At 43.6% G+C, this 19,262-nt stretch overlaps 2 protein-coding genes across 2 annotated transcripts in view; both read left to right on the top strand.

Moving 5' to 3' along the window:
- LOC310794838 (NLR family CARD domain-containing protein 3-like) overlaps positions 1-4,574 on the top strand; it is a gene marked incomplete at its 5' end in the record, with an annotated part of 36,910 nt that extends 32,336 nt beyond the window's left edge. The window contains one exon of the mRNA XM_083656891.1: positions 3,883-4,574. Coding sequence (XP_083513017.1) covers positions 3,883-4,406 — 524 coding nt within the window. The 3' untranslated portion in view covers positions 4,407-4,574. The remainder of the gene's footprint in view (positions 1-3,882) is intronic.
- An 8,431-nt stretch (positions 4,575-13,005) lies between these two features.
- LOC310795166 (28S rRNA (cytosine-C(5))-methyltransferase-like) lies at positions 13,006-17,825 on the top strand. The gene is made up of 6 exons (XM_083657216.1): positions 13,006-13,134; positions 13,855-14,275; positions 15,466-15,989; positions 16,534-16,744; positions 16,927-17,079; positions 17,553-17,825. Exons 2-6 carry the CDS (start codon positions 13,872-13,874, stop codon positions 17,746-17,748), a joined length of 1,488 nt encoding a protein of 495 aa, XP_083513342.1. The 5' UTR covers positions 13,006-13,134; positions 13,855-13,871; the 3' UTR covers positions 17,749-17,825.
- Positions 17,826-19,262: the final 1,437 nt, after the last annotated feature.

Here is a 19,262-nt window from a genome sequence, read left to right as displayed (position 1 = left end):
CAATAATACAGCAATAAAAGTTAACAAGGATCTGGCTGTTGTGGGTGAACTCCTTTTACTTTTATCCAGATGTTCATATACAGAGTTCAAAGCTATAGAGACTGCATCCTCAACTGATCTGTTTTTCCTATAAGCAAACTGCCAAGGATCAAGAGTAGGAGGAATCTGACATTTAATGTAGTCCAGCACTAAACGCTCCAGACATTTCATAAACACTGATGTTAGTGCAATGGGTCTGTAATCATTGTGACATGTGACAGGAGATTTCCCCACCTTGGTCCTGGACAGAACCTTTCGAACCTCGTGTTCAGATACAGTTAGCCCAGACAGCACCACTGTCAACCCCTATAGGAATATTATAGGGATATTAACACCCTCAGGTCACAGACACACTGTCAACCCCTATAGGAATAGTATAGGGATATTAGCACACTGTCAACCCCTATAGGAATAGTATAGGGATATTAACACCCTGAGGTCTAAGGGTATATTTTTGGCACTGAACGTGACGTTCATCGGGCGATGTCACTTTCGTGACACAAAACTAAATCAAATCGTGACTGACAGACACCACACGCCCGCCCATCCATCTAGGCAATTTTATTATAGGATATATAACATACTTGATATTCAAATCTAGTTTGCTGGTATTATGCTGTGTGTGTGTGTGTGTGTGTGTGTGTGTGTGTGTGTGTGTGTGTGTGTGTGTGTGTGTGTGTGTGTAAGGTATCGGTAGGTGGCACTATGCCGAATTGCATGAAATCCGGCACTGAAATCCGTGAGGTCCCCCTCAGCGCATTCCCCGAGTGTGAAGTCGATCCGCCGAATGGTTCTCGAAATAAACAAAATTTGTGTTGCCAGTAGGTGGCGCTATGCCAATTGCACGAAATTCAGCACTGCACCCTATCAGGTCCCCCTAAGCCACACATGGACAAAATACGGCCCACGATGGAATTCCATTTCTTTTCTTTTTCTTTTTTTCTTCTTTTTTTTTACAGTGCACCTGAACGCAACATACAAGATACCCGCTGAATAAGTGTCCAAATGTTCATGTCATTCTGGCCAATACTCCACTTCTGTTATAACATTTAATTTCTAGCGGGCCTGGGGCCCCAGGGCCGGACTCAAAGAAAAACAAAATGACCCCCAAAAACTCAATAAAAGGCAGAATTATGTTAATAAATCTCATCTGCTACAGCCATTGGATTTGTATCACTATTATATCAGGAGATTAACAAGAAATTACCAATCACAACAGGAGAGAGGGTTAAAAATAGGAAGACTCCCTTGAAAATCATGAGTGTTGGCAGGTATGATCTCCAATGTGTGGCCCTTCACTTACTTGATGTAAGCCAGTCTGGCCCTCAGGAAAAACATGTTGCCCACACCTGCCCTAAGCGCTTTCCCCAAGTTTGAAGTTGATCAGACTAACGGTTATCGAGATAAAGCGCTTTCTGTGTTTGCCAGTAGGTGGTGCTATGCTGAATAGCATGAAACTTGGCGTAAGGTGTGTGTCTGGGGGGGTGAGGTGTGTGCGTGGGGGGGGGGGTGAGCTGTGTGTGTGTGGGGGGGTGAGGTGTCTGTGTGTGTGTGGGGGGGGTGAGGTGTCTGTGTGTGTGTGGGGGGTGAGGTGTGTGTGTGGGGGGGTGAGGTGTCTGTGTGTGGGGGGGTGAGGTGTGTGTGTGTGTGGGGGGTGAGGTGTCTGTGTGTGTGTGTGTGGGGGGTGAGGTGTGTGTGTGTGGGGTGGGTGAGCTGTCTGTGTGTGGGGGGCTGAGCTGTGTGTGTGGGGGGTGAGGTGTGTGTGTGTGGGGGGGTGAGGTGTGTGTGTGTGGGAGGGGTGAGGTGTGTGTGGGGGGGTGAGGTGTCTGTGTGGGGGGGTGAGGTGTGTGTGTGGGGGGGGGTGAGGTGTCTGTGTGTGGGGGGTGAGGTGTGTGTGTGGGGGGTGAGGTGTGTGTGGGGGGGTGAGCTGTCTGTGTGTGGGGGGTGAGGTGTGTGTGTGTGTGGGGGGGGTGAGGTGTGTGTGTGTGTGTGTGTGTGGGGGGGGTGAGGTGTGTGTGTGGGGGGTGAGGTGTCTGTGTGTGGGGGGTGAGGTGTGTGTGTGGGGGGTGAGGTGTCTGTGTGTGGGGGGTGAGGTGTGTGTGTGGGGGGTGAGGTGTGTGCGTGTGTGGGGGGTGAGGTGTGTGGGGGGGGGTGAGGTGTGTGTGTGGGGGGGGTGAGGTGTGTGTGTGTGGGGGGTGAGGTGTGTGTGTGTGGGGTGAGGTGTGTGTGTGGGTGGGCGTGAGGTGTGTGTGGGGGGTGGGGTGTGTGTGTGTGGGGGGTGAGGTGTGTGTGTGTGGGGGGGTGAGGTGTCTGTGTGTGTGTGGGGGGTGAGGTGTGTGTGTGGGGGGTGAGGTGTCTGTGTGTGTGTGGGGGGTGAGGTGTGTGTGTGTGTGTGTGGTGGGTGAGCTGTCTGTGTGTGGGGGGCTGAGCTGTAATGTAAGCCAGTCTGTGGGCTGTGGTGTGTGTGGGGGGGGGGGGGGGGGGGGTGAGGTGTGTGTGGGGGGTGAGGTATGTGTGTGTGGGGTGAGGTGTGTGTGTGTGTGTGTGTGTGTGTGTGTGTGTGTGTGGGTGGGCGTGAGGTGTGTGGGGGGTGAGGTGTGTGTGTGTGTGGGGGGGGGTGAGGTGTGTGTGTGTGTGTGGGGGGGTGAGGTGTGTGTGTGGGGGGTGAGGTGTGGGGGGGGTGAGGTGTGTGGGGGGTGAGGTGTGTGTGTGTGTGGGGGGGGGTGAGGTGTGTGTGTGTGTGTGGGGAGGTGAGGTGTGTGTGTGGGGGGTGAGGTGTCTGTGTGGGGGGTGAGGTGTGTGTGTGGGGGGTGAGGTGTGTGTGGGGGGGGTGAGCTGTCTGTGTGTGGGGGGTGAGGTGTGTGTGTGGGGGGGGGGTGAGGTGTGTGTGTGTGTGGGGGGTGAGGTGTCTGTGTGTGGGGGGTGAGGTGTGTGTGTGGGGGGGGGTGAGGTGTGTGTGTGGGGGGGGTGAGGTGTGTGTGTGAGGGGGGTGAGGTGTGTGTGTGTGTGTGTGTGTGGGTGGGCGTGGGGTGTGTGTGTGGGGGGTGAGGTGTGTGTGTGTGTGTGTGTGGGGGGGGGGGGGTGAGGTGTGTGTGTGTGTGGGGGGGTGAGGTGTGTGTGTGGGGGGGGGTGAGGTGTGTGTGTGTGTGTGGGGGGGTGAGGTGTGTGTGTGTGTGTGGTGTGTGTGTGTGCGTACGGTGTGTGTGTGTGTGGTGTGTGTGCGTGCGGTGTGTGTGTGTGTGCGTGCGTGTGTGCGTGCGTGTGTGTGTGTGTGTGTGTGTGTGCGTGTGCGTGCGTGCGTGCGTGCGTGCGTGTGTGTGTGTGCGTGCGCGCGCGTGCGTGCGTGCGTGCGCGTGCGTGCGTGCGTGCGTGCGTGCGTGTGTGTGTGTGTGTGTGCGTGCGCGTGCGTGCGTGCGTGTGTGCGTGCGTGCGTGTGTGTGTGCGTGCGCGTGCGTGCGTGCGTGCGTGCGTGTGTGTGTGTGTGTGTGTGTGTGGTGTGTGTGGTGTGTGTGTGTGTCCTACTCTGGTATCAACATGAGAAAAGGCAGATTGAAGTAGAGTTTGGACTTGAACATGTTGACTATATAAATGATATCAATGGTGTTAAAAGCAGTGTTATGCTTTGACAGAAACATCAGAATAGTAGAAAAATAGAAAGTCCCTCACAGCAGCTTGTGACATCTCTTCATTCAGTCCTGCTGTGAATGAAGATGATGGCTGATAGAATGTGTCACCATGAAAGTGTGAAGAGATTAAATGTCAAAGTGTTCATAAATCAACAGATAATAAACAGCTCTATTAGAATCAAAAGAGTTTCTGTATTGAGTCTTGTTCTCTCATCAGATGCCTGTAAACTCACACTGGATCCAAACACAGCATACAGACGCCTCCTCCTGTCTGAAGACAACAGAAAGGTGACGCTGGTGAGAGAGGAGCAGCCATATCCTGATCACACAGAGAGATTTGACAGCAGGGCTCAGCTGCTGTGTAGAGATGGTTTGACTGGTCGCTGTTATTGGGAGGTGAAGAGGGAAGGAGGGGTTGATATAGGAGTGACTTACAGAGGAATCAGCAGGAGAGGAGACGGTGATGACAGCAGGCTTGGAGGGAATGAAAAGTCCTGGAGTCTGTGGTGCTCTGATGATCATTACACTGCCGAGCACAATAACAGAGACACAGACATACCTTTCCCCTCCTCTCACTCTAACAGAGTCGCAGTGTATCTTGACTGGCCTGCTGGCTCTCTGTCCTTCTACAACGTTTCCTCTGACAAACTGATTCATCTCCACACGTTCAACTGCACCTTCACTGAACCTCTGTACCCTGGGTTCTATCTGGGTTATGGTAACTCAGTGTCTCTGTGTTAGATAGAGGAGTGAGAGAGAAACACTGTGACCAAACATAGCTTCTGACATGATGCTTCACTCTGTACAGGATCACTCACACACACACACACACACACACACAGTCTGTTGTCGATAAAATCTCTTTCTTTTGGACCTTTGTTATGTTTGTATTTTATTCATGTCACCAAACTAAACATCTCTCATGTTTCCAACAATGTAAGGTTAAATTCACATTGTTTGATCGTGTTGGTTTCAAACATTTGATTCTATACTTTTTATATAACTTTGACTTTTTATATAACTTTGACTTAACATGTGATTACAATGTTCCTCAAATCAAATCATATCTTGTTGATATGAGGTCATGAAGAGATGAGTGTGTAGTGTGCATATAAGTATCAACATCTGCTATTAAACAAATCTGACCCATTCTGCTTATTTCACTATTATTTAATAGACCAAATCACCGGGATGTTTACATTTACTTCCGGGTACCCCTGAGGTCCACACATTATAATGGCGGTGGACGGCATAAACTGACATGTTGAAGACAAAAACAGACAAAGAAGACAAAAATGGTTCGTCCGTGTTGTGTTGTTGTTTAATATCATTCATAACAACACTTTCACTAACGTTAGTGGAGACCAGACTAGCTAATTTACCTGTTGGACCAGACTAGAGTAGACTTGAAGCTAAATTAAATTGACGTGGCGTCAGTATCTCTGTCTGTACCAGGCTCTTTCTCGCCGAGAAGAGCGAAGAGCCTGGTGACGCGAGGTTACTCTGTAACGTTAACGACTGCAAAAAACAGCGAGTTTGACAGACGAACAAACGTTATTAGCTAGCTAACACTACATAAAACAAACACAGAAGAAAGGCTAGATACGTCGGACAAGCATGTTTACCAACCGTTTAACCATTTAAATTGAAAGTAGTCGGCTGAAAACAACGAGAGGGTTTGACAGCATTTATTTGACAACACGCACATTTAAACCTGCCGCCTTCCCCAAGTGGTACCCGGAAGTAAATTTGTTTACATGGTGACGTCACGGTGATTTGGTCTATACAAAACGTGTGTGTGTGTGTGTGCGCGCGCGCGCGCGTGCGTGTGTGTCTCTGCGCGCTCTCGTCTGTGTGTGTGTGTGTGTGCCTGATTCATTTGCTGATTGTTGTGGTAAAAACTGTGAGTTTGATGATTTGAGGAGTCAAATGATTTCAGTTAACTTCTAACATGTTGCCACAGCACAGCTGAGCCTCTACACCTCATCTCTAACTGTTTCATATCAAGATTATAGACACATTTACAACGTTTTGCAATGCGTCCATTCTTCTGTCTAGCGCTTGATATTCACGTGTGTGGTTGTTGATTGGTCAGATTTACAAGTGACCCACGTGGCCACCACACAAACCGCATTCTGATAGGCTGTTGACACCCCCCACCCCCGCAATGTGCGCCAAAGTGGTTTGGTCCATCCACTCTGTTTTTTTCCCACACTCGGCAGAGACTCTCTCTGTGTGTGTGTGTGTGTGTGTGTGTGTGTGTGTGTGTGTGTGTGTGTGTGTGTGTGTGTGTGTGTGTGTGTGTGTGTGTGTGTGTGTGTGTGTGTGTGTGTGTGTGTGTGTGTGTGTGTGTGTGTGAGAGAGAGAGAGCTCTCTAGGGAGGGAGAAGTGAAGCTGTGGGGTCATGTGACAATAACAATGGGCGTGGTCAACTATACACAGTTGGAATCAAAGTTTCCTGCATGTTGGTTTTGTATAATGATCTAGTCAGTTGTTTCTCTGGACACATTGATGTACGTGTGTCTGTATTGTAGAGATAACAGAGAAACTGTCATCAAAACAGTCATTCTTCTACATCTATTTGTGTTCACTTCTTGGAAATTTAATTCATTAGTTTGCTTGGGACCACCTGGAACCTCCTCAATGACCCCTGGTGGTCCCCCCGGACCTCACATTGAGAACCACTGATCTGGACTAAATTAAATTAAAAGACAAACCTTAATTATGGAAACTAAAATAACAACACATGACTACACAGTAAATGAGTAAATGTGTAGTTATGTGATGTCTGTCTGTCAGCATCACAGTCTGTCATCTTCTTCAACAGCTCTCTGGCTCCCTCTGCTGCTGACAACTGAGGAAACTTTATTTTTATTTCATATTTGATGTGCTCATATTCTGTTTTATTTCCCTGCTGAGTCTGAGCTGCAAAGGTCTCATTTTAACCAATAAATCTATAATTGATTATTTAGTTTGAAGACTTCACACTCAACACAAAGCAAGTCAGCAGACGAGGAATATGAAGAGTGTTGCTGTTAAAGAGCCACGAGCAGCAAAACTTCCCTGCATGATTCAAAGTTATAAAAACAATACAAAGTGCTGAGTGTTCAGTTGATAAGTTAGTGCAAAAAGGCTGCACGGTAGCAATGAAGTGCTACGACTGCATCAACTAATCAAGCTGCTTTCTGCCTTCCCTCAGTCATATCATGTCATGTCAAATATATCATCTGAAGAAGTAACACATGGGCGTACACCGCATGCTTAGTGAGAAAGACAGTGGTGTTTGGCAATAATATAAATACATTAATAATTATGTTTTATTTCTTTAGCACTTTTGCAGGTAGAGTTATTAAGTGTTTGACAGGGAATAAAACAAGTCAAAGCTAACAGGAATGAATTGAAAACAGATTAAAGAAGGATCAAATTGCAAAATGCAAGAGAGCAACAGGTAGAAACAAATTGTTTATCAAATATCAAATGAGTTTTGTGCATGGTTTGGCTCAAATTCATTTCAACCAGTGAAGTCAAGCTTCTGTCCATTGGTCAGTCATAGAGTCTTGATTCTCATTGATTTCTTTCAAGACAGCATGTATGAACCTTTTTCAAGATTTTGTTCTCAGTTTGTGGATTGAATCCAGCAGCTTAACTGGCTGAATAGAAAGTGAATTGACCCTTGACCCTGTGCCATGCTTCCAGGTTCAGCTCACCCTGACATCACTGTCTCCTGATTTCCCTCTAGATTAAGATGAAGCTCTGCCTCTTTTTTTAAACCAGGAGCTTTAGTGACTCAATAATAAGAGCTCTGTTTACACGCCTATGTTACAATGTTACAATTTACAGTGTTACAATATACAGTGTTACAATATTACAATTTACAGTGTTACAATGTGTGTCTGTGTGTGTGTGTGTGTGGGGGGGGGGGGGCATGTAGACCTGAATGAGGGAGTTCAGGTAGGCAGGAGTGCGTGTAGACCTGAATGAGGGTGCAAAGCACACTGGATTAGCAGCACATGCATGTGATGTTCTCATGTTGTTCCACCAGACGGCGCTCTCGGTTTGTTGTTGGGATATCAGTGGCCTGTCTTCTTCGTGGGTAGAAGGAGACCGGAAGAATCAGAGAGCCGGTGGCGATAGAATAAGTGGCATGTGCCTCTAGCAAAGTACAAGTTAACTAAAAGATTTATAACGCTACTCCCTTTGTGCTGTGGTCTCATTTTGAAACTTTACAGAGTCCAGTCATCAATGGTCAAACGTCGCCAAGTCGCAGATGATCACCAGTGTGATGTAATAATGGGCTTTTGTACCTCATGAGTATCCGTAGTTGAGGGGACTTGCTCCCAGATGGCGCTGTGAACAGTCTTGATTTCGAGCGCAGCTATCAAATTGATTAATAACGTGCAAAAGTGGCTTTTGGACAAAGAACAAGACAATTTTCCAGATACAGTTTTGAATCGTCTTTGATATCTAGTTGTTTCCCGGAGCTTTTGGTGCAATTTCAGCAGGTTATGTCGGGCTCCAGTGGGAGTACAAAGAGAAAAACACCATCAGTGAGGAAAGCATTGGTGACAGCGGCCGCCGGTGCTCCTGCCTTCAACGCTCTAATTGACACCTGCCACGACTACTCCCGCATTAACACCCCAACTTTTTCTGTCGTGAGTGAAGAAGATTTCCCCGCTCTGCCCGTCACTCCAGAGAAACCTCCAGCCAAGAAAGGTAAAAGTGAAATGGCTGACAACGCTGATGTTGTTGCTACTCTGTCTGAGTTGATTAACGCCAGATCAGATGAGTTAAAGACTTTGGTCCAGAACAACACTGTTCAAATCACGAGTCTGAGGGGAGAAATGGAGGTTATCTGCAAGCAAGTGAATGAGGTGAAAGGGAAAGTGTCCCAACTCGAATCCTCAGCTGAGGAAGAAAAGAAGCATGTCAAAATGTTGGAATCGCGCATCACCGAGATGGAAAGATACTCGAGGCGATGGAACCTGAAACTACATGGCGTAGCTGAGCGGGTGGAGGACAAAGACGTACGTAAAGAAGTGATCCGCATTTGCCAGGTGCTGCTGCCGTCGGATGCTGATCGACTCCCGAATGTGATTGATACTGTGCACCGCCTTGGGGTGAAGAAACCAACCGGCACCAGAGGCGTCATCCTACAGTTTTCCTCCCGTGTACACCGTGCAGCTGTGTGGGCGGCAGCGAAGAATTCCCCCTACCTTCGAGACAACGGTCTGCGCTTCTCTGAAGATCTCTGCAAAGCTGACAGAGAGACTAGGATGAAGTTATGGCCGCTTGTGGACAAAGCACGCAAGGCTGGTAAAATTGCCTACTTTGTAGGTGGTCGTGCCTTCATTGAGAAGAAAGAGATTCCTCTTCCAGTCTGACTAAGTTAAGTTGCATTGCAACCACAACCTTATGTTGCCTTTGATATTTGTCTTGTTTATTGCCAGAATTTTTTTGGCTATGTAATTCACTTTAAGCTGTTTTTTGCACTTTCTGTGCCTTAATATGATGCTGTTCTCGTATCATTCCACCATAGGCTATTTTTCAGAGTCTAAGTTGTGTGGCTGACGTTTTCAAGTTCAACTTTCTGATACAAATTTGTCATTATCTATTGTTTCTCTCAACGCCAGGGGTTTAAGGGATAATTTAAAGCGTAAGGCTTTATTTTTATTTGCAAAGCAATGCAAAACAGACTTTTGTTTTTTTCAGGAGACACATACTGTCAATGATGATGTACAGTTTTGGAGGTCTCAATGGGGAAATGAGGTATATTTCTCACATGCTTCACAACGTTCTGCTGGGGTCTGCACTCTAAAAAATAATTTCACAGGGGGTATATTGCATACAGACTGTGATACAAATGGACGTTATATCTGTCAAGTTATTGACACTCACAACACCAACTTTATAGTTATTAACATTTATGGTTACAACACAATATCAGATAACAATATTTTGCTTAGCAATGTGGAAAAGAGAATTCGTTATTGGCTTTCCAGATTTCCTAATGCGTATCTACTTATAGGTGGTGATTTTAATATCACATTGGACAACACTTTTGACAGGTGGCCACCCGGACCACAAAATAGTTCCAATGCAAATCTGAAAATGCTTATGCAAAGATTTGATTTAATAGATGCATGGAGAAACAAATTTCCTTATGACAGAACCTTTACTTGGTCCAATAAATCAAGGTCTAGACAATCTAGAATTGATTTTTGGTTAATTTCGAACAGTATCAAAGATTGTGTAAATGTTAACATTCTTTCCACCCCATTGACTGATCACAAGGCAATTCAAATTCACATTTCTTTACTTCCCTCTGCTTGTAACTCTCCACAAAATTCATATTGGAAACTTAATAGCTCTATTTTGTGTCATGAAGCAGTTAAACTCAAGGTCAAAGAACTAATACAAGTTTTCTGGAATGAGGCTCAAACTGAAGGAGTATATGGCAGTAAATGGGAACTTTTAAAATTTGAAGTTAGCAAATATTTTAGGAAATATAGTAGTAATCTTGCTAAGGTTAAGCGATGTGAGGAAGAAAAGGTGATTTCCACACTAACTGCCTTAACCTCCAAATGTCCTGATGAGCTATCCTCCCAAGAAAAAGAAACACTTTTCGAATATCAAAACAGACTAGATAAGCTCTATCAATCTAAAGCTGAAGGGGCTTTTGTAAGGTCCAGGAGACGATGGCTTGAAGAAGGTGAACAGAACTCAGCGTATTTCTTTAGGTTAGAAAAATCCCAGTCCAAAAATAATACCATTCATCAACTTAAAATAGAGAATGTAGTGTGTGATGATGCAAACAAGATTGCAAACTTCTGTTCTAATTTTTATAAAAATCTATATAGCTCTCAATACTGTGATGAGAGTACTGTTTCATTTCTGGATCCTCTGGTTGATACCATCCCAATCAACACTCCTGATCAAGAATTCTGTGATCAGCCAATCTCTCTTAAAGAAATAGTGGACTCAATTAATAGTTTAAAGAGCAATAAATCTCCTGGAGTGGATGGACTTAGCTCAGAATTCTATAAATCCTTCTCTAAAGAACTGGCTCCCTTCCTATTAGAAGTATTCTGCGAAAGTATTGCTAAAGGTGTTCTCCCACCTACTTTAACACAGGGCTTAATAACCCTTATCCCTAAACCTAAGAAAGATGTATTACTTATTGATAATTGGCGCCCGATTAGCCTCCTAAATAATGATTACAAAATTCTAGCTGTAATTTTTGCTAAGCGCATAAAAGTTGTTTTGGATGATATCATAGATGACACACAGTCTGGATTTATGAGAAATAGGCACATTTCCAACAATATTCGCCTAGTACTGGATATATTAGACTACCCTGAGCTAGTAAACAATGAAAGTTTCATCCTTTTCCTGGACTTTTACAAAGCCTTTGACTCGATTGAACATGAATTTATCTTTAAAACACTTAACAAATTTGGATTTGGCAACTTTTTTTGCAAAACAATTAAAACATTATACACTAATGGAAATAGCTCAATTAAATTAAAAAATGGTACATCTCCCAGATTTGAGTTAGGACGGGGAATTCGCCAGGGATGTCCTATCTCTCCATATTTATTTTTGTTATCCACCCAATTATTAGCCAATCATATTAAAGCTAGTGGCTTGAATGGTATGTCAATTATAGATAGGAAAATCATTATCAGCCAACTGGCTGATGACACTACGCTCTTCTTAGAAGATTCCTCTCAGATTCCTCTTGCTCTTGGTGTAATCCAGAAGTTCTCAAAGGCTTCGGGTCTTAATTTAAATGTGAACAAGTGTGAATTATTGGCAGTAAAAAACTGTGTGTTGCCCTCGATATGTAATATTCCAATTAAGGAGACAATCACCTACCTGGGGATAGTCATAACAAAAAACCAGAAAGCTAGATGTGACCTGAACTTTATCCCGATCTTAGAGAAAACCAGGAAAAGACTTAATCAGTGGCTTCAGAGAGACCTTTCTTTAAAGGGTAGAACGTTACTTTCTAAGGCAGAAGGTATTTCCAGGCTCACTTACGCTGCTATCTCATTAGATGTTGACAAAAAAACGAGTAAAGATATTGACCAACTACTTTATAACTTCATTTGGAAAAATAAAATTCATTACATTAAAAAGTCTGTCTTAATGAATAACTATAATAATGGTGGTCTAAATTTTCTTGATTTTAGTACATTAAACAACACTTTCAAGGTGAACTGGATTAGACACTACTTGAAAGACCCTACTTCTGTTTGGAATTTTATTTCTCATCACATGTTTTCTTATTTGGGTGGTCTGAAATTTGTCCTACTTTGTAATTACAATATTGACCGGATTCCTGTTTCTCTCTCAAATTTCCATAAGCAAGCACTTTTGGCTTGGTCTCTTATTTATAAACACAATTTTTCCCCAAATAGATATTTTATTTGGAACAACAGGGATGTGTGCTATAAAAAGAAATCTTTATTTTTTGACAACTGGTTTAGGAATGGTATTGTACGGGTGAGTCAACTTTTCAATAAGGAGGGAAAGCTTTTTGGCTACCAAGAATTTCTTCGTACATTATAAGATCCCTGTGAGCCCTAAACAATTTGCCATTGTTTTTGATGCTATTCCCTCTGGTGTTATCATGCTTTATAAGGGTTATGCTTTTCCTGCTTCTGATACGACACCTTCACTTGATCCAGTTGACACACCTATAGGAAAATTATGTTTTCGGCCTGCTTCCTGTAAAAATAATAGAAACGTCCGCACCTTGTTCCAATATGATTGTGTCTCTGTCCCATATGTAATGGCTTCTTGGAATAACCTTGTTCAGAATCAGGATATATGTTGGGAAAAAGTATGGTCTCTTCCTAATAGATTCCTACTGGTGAACAAGGTCAAAGAAATTTCTTTTAAGATTATTCATCGGTGTTATCCTGTCAAGTCATTTATGGTAAGGTATAAGAAGGATATTGATGTGACCTGCACTTTTTGTAACTTGCACCCAGAGACTGTATTTCATTTGTTTTGGACCTGTGAACACACTCGGAAGCTGTGGCAAGGTATATGTCGCTACCTCATGCAATAGTAAAGCTGTGAAAACCTTGAATTTATGCTCCAATTTTGGCATTTTGCTTTAACTGTAATTTATATGTATACTGCACTTTTTTGTTCTTTTTGTAATTGCAATGTTTTTTCTGTAATCCCTGGCGTTGTATATTTGTTTGTTTGTTATTCTTTGTCATTGTATCACTATTGTTGTCAATAAAAAAAAAAAAAAAAAAAAAAAAAAAAAAAAGTATCCGTAGTTGATGACGCTGTACGTAACACGGAAGCAAACAGAACGTGATAATGTGCTGAACTGCATGAGCTGTATACTGAACTGCACGAGTAGCTACTAAAGTTATGCTGATATAAAGTCGTTGTCAAGCCTCATTAATATTACAACCAGTGTCTTTTGCTAACAGCGACCAGAACAGCGGTATGTTTACTATTTGTTTTACATTCAAATGATCAAACAGAGGATTTCATACCTGGAAAAGATTATTACATATTGAAAGCATTTTGTCTACGACGTATAACAACACCATGCTCTATTTTTGGAGCATGTCATGTTGTCTCACACAAAAATATATGTTTTAGAGATCATTGACAGTATATTTTATTGTACTTACAGTGAAATGCTCTAACCTAGGTCAGGGGTTTTCAAAGTCTGAGACTGTGAGCCTCCCCCCAGACAAGGCTTGGAAAAAGGCCCCCCCCCCCCTCTCGCTCAATTGCCTATGGGATCATGATTATTTGAGTCCAGACACTCAACAATTGTGACAAGATAGCTTGATATTGCTGTTTAACAGACATCAGACGACACCAAATACATAGAAAGGCCTGTCTGATGGCATTTATTTGTTCTGACTCTGGGAAAAACTCTCAAATTCCCCAAAACTACTGTATATCTGAACTACGGTATCTCTTTAACCAAATCACACTCATTTAGTCTATTCTATGTGACAAACTTTTAAAAACTAATGTACTATTTTTTCCACTTCCATTCACTGAGTCTCACCTGAAACCGCTTGGAGCCCTCCTGGGGAGGCCTGCCTCCCACTCACTTTGAAAACCTCTGATCTAGATCAAAAGCTACTGGGTTTAGACTGGTCCAACCTGGGCTGGAATTGTCAGTGATTGTTTTACTCTTTTCCAGAGGAGTTGTTTTCAGCCATGGCGCTGTACACGAGAGCTGCCGAGATCCTGGAGAAAGCTGAGCAGAAGCAGGGCGCTCTGAAGACTCTGGTGTACGACAGCGGCTTTGAGAACATCAAGCAGCTGTTCGCCCTGGTGTGCGAGACCCAGAAGTACTCGTCCATCCTGCAGGAAATCATCAAGTCCACCAAGCTGCTCAAACTGAGCCGGCTGAAGATGAGCCTGGCCAAAGTGCTGGTGTACGACCTGCTGCTGGGCCGGGGGCTGAAGTGCGGCGGCGCCTGGAAGGCCGTGATGACGAAGCACCGGTCCAGACTGCAGGCGGAGCTGGCCCGCATCAAGATCAAACACAAGGTCAGCAGGAACCAGGACCTGCTCCCTGCCACCGGCGTACAGCCACCCGAGGCCGAGCAGCTGCCCAGGTATCAAGGGTGTTAGAGTTAACTGAAGCTAAACGAACTGAAAATATATTGTGTTCTTACAAAACTAAGTAAAATAAAAAATATACAGAACATTTCTTTAGTTTTAGTCTTTGACAAAATTTGGTCAAATTTGTCAACAGAAGCATGAGGAGGCATTGATGCATAATGTATGTATTGAGACTAAGATGTCTATATAACTCTGAGTGAATTGCCTTCACAGTGTTGTTGCCCTTGGCAAATACCCCCACCACCCCATTATATATATATATATATATATATATATATATATATATATATATATATATATATATATATATATATATATATATATAAAGTGAAATATATATATATATATATATATATTAGGGATGTCAACGGTTAACCGTTAATCGATTAACCGTCGCTAACGTCGTTGTTCGGTTATTGCTGTCGGTACATTTATTTTTTATTTTTTTTTAGAACACGTTTTTTGAGTTTCCTTGCAGATTTTGCACAGTGTTTTGCATCATGCAACTATTTTGTTCAAATTTTGTTCAATTGTTGGCAGCAAATCGAAATAGGCTATATTTTGTTTAAGTTTTTATGCTGCAAAAGACAGTAGGCCTAATGTGAAAAAAATCTAAAGAAATAACAGATTGTTGTTGTTGTAATGTTTACATAAACAGGAAATAAAGCTCTCAAAAATATATTTCCTTGTCATCCATATAAGAGCCAGAATGATTTTGGAATGATTACCTGATCAAAATGTGGCAATAAACTTATAAATTTCAGCAAAGCCAACAAAAAATAAAGGCATAGTTCTAACACAAAAAGCATTAACATTTCAGCATCCAAATAGACACGCCTTGTTTGGGCATGAGCTCATTGAGTAAATAGACATTTTTTTTTTTTTTTTTTTTTTTTTTTAATATTAAAAAATTATGAATTAACCGATAGGTTAATCGATTATTAGCGTCGGTATAATCGAATTATATATATATATAATGGGGTGGTGGGGGTATTTGCCAAGGGCAACAACACTGTGAAGGCAATTCACTCAGAGTTATATAGACATCTTATATATGTATATATATATGTATAAAAGAGCAAACCCACTCTGGAAACTAACTAACTAAACTCAATTGAAAACAAAAATAAAAAACAAAATAAAAACTTGATGACGAATACTAAACTCTAAATATCTCTGCCAGGTATGTGCGCGTGAACACCCTGAAGACCACGGTGGACGATGCCGTCGACTACCTGAAGAGGGACGGGTTCTCCTACCTGGGACAGGCCTGGAGGCTGGAGGACCTGAGCCTGAAGAAGAAAGCCTTTGTGAGGGATCTGCACCTCTCGGACCTGCTGGTCTTTGCTCCTAAGACGGACTTCCATGACCACTTCTTGTACAAGGCGGGTCACATCATCCTGCAGGACAAAGCCAGCTGCCTCCCTGCCCACCTCCTCGACCCGCCGCCCGGCAGCCACGTCCTCGACGCCTGCGCCGCCCCGGGCAACAAGACCAGCCACCTGGCGGCCATCTTGAAGAACAAGGGGAAGCTGTTTGCCTTTGATTTGGACGCCAAGCGTCTGTCCACCATGTCCACCCTCCTGCTGCGGGCGGGGGTCACGTGTCAGCAGCTGGCCAACCAGGACTTCCTGAAGGTGGATCCCGACAGCCCGCAGTATAAAGACGTGGAGTTTGTCCTGCTGGATCCCTCGTGCAGCGGATCAGGTAGGATTCAGTGTTTGATCTCATAGTTGGTGGTGCTGCTGCAGCGATGAAGCGCGAAGCAGGCGAGACCTCGAGCACGAAGCAAAGTACGAGGTACAGTAGAAATGAGCACGGTCAGCTGAGTGGGCGAGCGTGTGCATGTGAGCTGCGTGCACTGGAAATACTGGAAGCGTGCTCTATTTCTAGTATGCTATAACACACTAATAATAATAATAATAATAATCATCTAGTATGCTATAACACACGATCAGTAATACACACGATCAGTAACACATGATCAGTAACGCCATGTTTTGTTTACAACAGTCCCGGATCAGATTTGTATTGCTTTCGGTCAGCCTGCACCTCATCAGTAACCTGACGCTGCCAGATGGTTTGTGTGTCGTGTGATCGTGATCTCATGATCTCGCGTGAATCCAGCTGCCTCGCAAGGTTTCCTCATCAGTGATTGTGTGCATTTTCCCCTATCATATCATTTGCTTAGTGTGTGTGTGTGTGTGTGTGTGTGTGTGTGTGTGTGTGTGTGTGTGTGTGTATTTTGCAGGTATGGTGTGTCTGCGTGACGACGCCTCCTCCACTGACGGGGAGAAGCAGCAAGCTCGTCTGGCCTCCCTGGCCTCCTTCCAGCTGCGCTGCCTGAACCACGGCCTGCGCTTCCCCCGCCTGCAGCGCCTGGTCTACTCCACCTGCTCCATCCACAGCCAGGAGAACGAGGAGGTCGTCACTGCCTGTCTGCAGCAAAACCCCGGCTTCAGGTAGGTCTACTCCACCTTCTGCGGGCTAAAGAGGTGTCCTGCTGCATTTTATATTGCAATTACAGCGTTTCCGTTTTTGCAAGTGGACAGTGTTTGGGACCGCACTAACGTGCAGTTTGAAGATCTGGATTATGAACAGTAAATATTGAACCCTCCCCTGGACGTCTCTGTCTCCCCCTCAGGCTGGTTCCTCTGCTGGCCCAGTGGCCGGAGCGTGGCCTGCAGCCGCTCAGCCAGTGCCTGCGTGCCAGCACCAGCACCACCCTCACACACGGCTTCTTTGTGGCTCTGCTGGAGAAACACTGTGAAGACCAGGAGCAAGCGCTGCACATCATGTAAATATTGTCCAGTGATTTAAAATTTAAATCATTTAAATTTTAAATGATTGTGGAAATCATGTTTTTTTTTTATCCTGTGTAATCTGTACTCTGTAATTTGTACAGTAAAACCTTTAGGGGAAACTGTCTATTCTATTCGAGCCAATTCCACCTAAAAGTCTTACTTTACAAATACAATAGACTTATGCATTTTGGACACTTCCCCTGATAATGCAAATTAATTAGAAGTAGTATTTGTTTTTGATGTGTGATTTATTCTTCCAGACACCTTTCTGTCATCAAAGAAATCTAGGCAGGAGTGTAATCTATAAAGGAATGTTTTGAATGTATTTTCGCTGATAGACTCCCAGGTTGAGGACCACAAGAACAGTCAAGTTAGTCCGAAACATCTAAAACACCTGAACTGAATTCACAAGGTTTCCACACAACAGCATCAACATGTTTGCTTCCCTCCCTCTGCTCTCTAACAGTGACTCCGGTCCAGAGGAGACACCCTGCCGCCCGTCTGTCTGTGAGGAGAAGCCTGCTGCCTCTCCAGGAGAGCCAGCAGCCAGCGAGGAGGAGATGGAGGCGACGGAGGACAAACCTGAAGTGCACGCCGTCGGTATGCCAGCCAAGAAGAAGAGGAAGAGGAAGAAGAAAAAGAAGGCAGCCAAAGCAGAGTAAAACTGGACATTTAAAATGGAGAGACTGCCACCGTGTTGTCTGGAGGGGAATGTCATGCACAGGGCCTATACCTTTCCAATGAAACATCTGGGGAATGGAACTGAAAATAAAGATTTTTTTTACTCTATAACATTGCCTCTGTCTGTGCCCAGGGTTCCTACGAAAGTATGGAATTTGATTAGACTATTTTCCAGATCTGGAAAAGTATGGAAAAAGGAAGAGTATGGGAAAATATTTGTTTCCAGACTATTGTCTTGACTATCTGACTATTCATTTTCTAAATATTCTTCTATATAAATTCTGAATTTATTCAAATATTGTTATAGATTTTTTCAAACAGACAAAAAACTCACAAAACGTAAACCCCCCTTTCCCACATTGAGACACAAAAATAAAATAAAAGACAAAACAAAACAGCAACATATAACTGATGACCACTACCTCACACAGTTCCCATCACCACCTTATTATAGAAACATAAAAAAAGTAGAATGTCATTTTACTCTATTGTAGCATATTGAGACTCAAAATAATTTAAAAATGGTTGCCAGACTTTAAAAAACTTTTGCACAGACCCTCGAATTGAGTATTTCAACTTTTCAAGTTTTAGATGAGCCACCACTTCTCCAACCCATTGTTTATGTGTAGGAGGTATAACCTAACCTGAATCTGCCAGATGGGGGCGGCATTGTTCAACAATTCACGATGTCAGGTTGTGAAACAAATGTGAACCAACCTACATCCATCTGGCAGCGTCAGGTTAGGTATAACCAACTTCAGCTTGAAAATTCTGAATTTAGACAAAATAAATTGTTAAGTAATCAATTGTTAATTAAGTTAATGGCCACACTGGGTTAACCCATTGATACCTGTAGCCTGTACTACGAAGCTAGTTTAATGCCTTATCCGAGTAAGTTTGAGTTTAAACCTGGTTTAGCCGTACTACAAAGCAAGTTAACTTTCAATCACCATGGCAACTGACGCTGCAAAGCTAACCTGGTCGCGACCAGGTTAGCTTCAGAGGATAAGATCAAAATCCATGAGAGACCCATATAATATCGGCTCTCTGGAGTCACTCACCATTCATAAGATCGCCATATGAAAAATAGATTGCAGTCAACTGAGAATAGAACAAGCAAAACATTCGTGGCTCTGTAGGCTACATAATTAAATTAAGCCTACTTACCACTTTATGTCTTAACAGCTCAACGATGCGTGGAGAAATATGATCACTATTAATCACCGCGGCGCATATCATGAACGGACCCTCAAATGGAGTGAGGGTGATATTCTCCTACATGCCAGAAAAGCCTATACATATAATATAGATATTAGTTTAAATATGGGATAGCCCCAATACTAAATATGCAGGCTATTCTTGCATCTTTCAGCTGGAACTGTGTCCTGTAGGCTGTATGCCAATATATGAGCAAAAATAGGCTAGTTTTTATCAATGATAACTATGCCCGCATCGTCTCGATCAGTGCAACCACACACATGAGTGATAGAGATCA

The sequence above is a fragment of the Poromitra crassiceps genome (assembly GCF_964638095.1).
Source record: "Poromitra crassiceps genome assembly, chromosome: 20".
Lineage (NCBI taxonomy): Eukaryota > Metazoa > Chordata > Actinopteri > Beryciformes > Melamphaidae > Poromitra > Poromitra crassiceps.
The sequence above is the reverse complement of the archived record's forward strand: the minus strand, read 5'-3'. Positions and strand labels throughout refer to the sequence as shown.